The sequence below is a fragment of the Fulmarus glacialis genome, unplaced genomic scaffold (assembly GCF_000690835.1).
Source record: "Fulmarus glacialis isolate BGI_N327 unplaced genomic scaffold, ASM69083v1 scaffold30048, whole genome shotgun sequence".
Taxonomy (NCBI): Eukaryota; Metazoa; Chordata; class Aves; order Procellariiformes; family Procellariidae; genus Fulmarus; species Fulmarus glacialis.
Genome location: NW_009226819.1, coordinates 38,913 through 39,835, shown reverse-complemented (window position 1 = coordinate 39,835; position 923 = coordinate 38,913). Strand labels below are relative to the sequence as shown.

Below are 923 nucleotides of genomic sequence, written 5' to 3'. Positions count from 1 at the left end.
CGGTGCGGGGCTGCGGTGCGGAGCAGCCTGCGGCAGAGTGTTGCAGCAGTTCGCTGCGAGCCCCTGCTCCCCGGGATGGGAGAGCGGGGTGGTTTGGGTAGCTGGAGGAGTTACGCCGGGTTAAAAGTTGGGGGTGTGGGGGCTGCGGGTGTCACCGGGGTGCCCAGCGCACCCGGGATGGCTCACAGCAGGCTGTAGGGCGTTGTCACCCCAAAACGCCCTGGGTTGCTGTTGGCAAAGACGCTACAGAGCCGAGCAAGCAGGGATGCGACCCGGGAGGCAGAGGGCTGGGGTGGCCTGAGGACGGCAAGGGAAGCCCCTCCGCCCTGCTCAAGGAAAAACCCTTGGATTTTGGGTCTTGTGTGTTAGCTTCTGATCTCAGCAAACGTAAGAGGGACACGTTCCCCTCTCGGCAGGCAGTAGCTCCCCATCCTCGTGGGTGGCTTTGGGGCTGAGACGTGAGTTCCCCATAAGTGATGGTCTCGCGCAGCTCCGGGGATGAGCCCCCCCTGATTAACCCACCAGTGGGGTACACTGGTAAGTGGGGACCATGCACTGCCCGCGTGGCTTCACCTGCAAGTGGGAGAAGAAATGGGGTTGCCTGCATGGTCCGGGAGGATGCTGTGGGTTCTCTGTAGCCGGTGCCAGGCACCGGAGCACGTGAGGATGAGGTGGGATCGACAAGCCCCTCTACCACCCCAAATGGACCTGCCTGCTGGCAGGGCATCTCCTCGGGCAGGCAGGAGCGTTGCGGGTCACTGGGCGAGGTGGGTCCCTAAAAACTGTGAGTAAAAGGGCTTTGAGCTCCCAGGGAGAGGGGTGGGGGTGCTGACCTGTGCCTCCTGCCCCCACAGCAGCAGAGGCGGGAGAAGGAGCTGCGGAAGCAGCAGGAGCGGGAGCAGCGGCGGCACTACGAGGAGCAG

The 923-nt window shown here is 64.0% G+C and overlaps 1 protein-coding gene across 1 annotated transcript in view; it reads left to right on the top strand.

Moving 5' to 3' along the window:
• Positions 1 to 854: 854 nt before the first annotated feature.
• LOC104080522 (TRAF2 and NCK-interacting protein kinase-like) overlaps positions 855 to 923 on the top strand; it is a gene marked incomplete at its 5' end in the record, with an annotated part of 38,346 nt that continues 38,277 nt past the window's right edge. Inside the window, 1 exon segment of the mRNA XM_009582940.1 lies at positions 855 to 919. Within this exon segment, the coding sequence (XP_009581235.1) occupies positions 855 to 919 (65 nt within the window).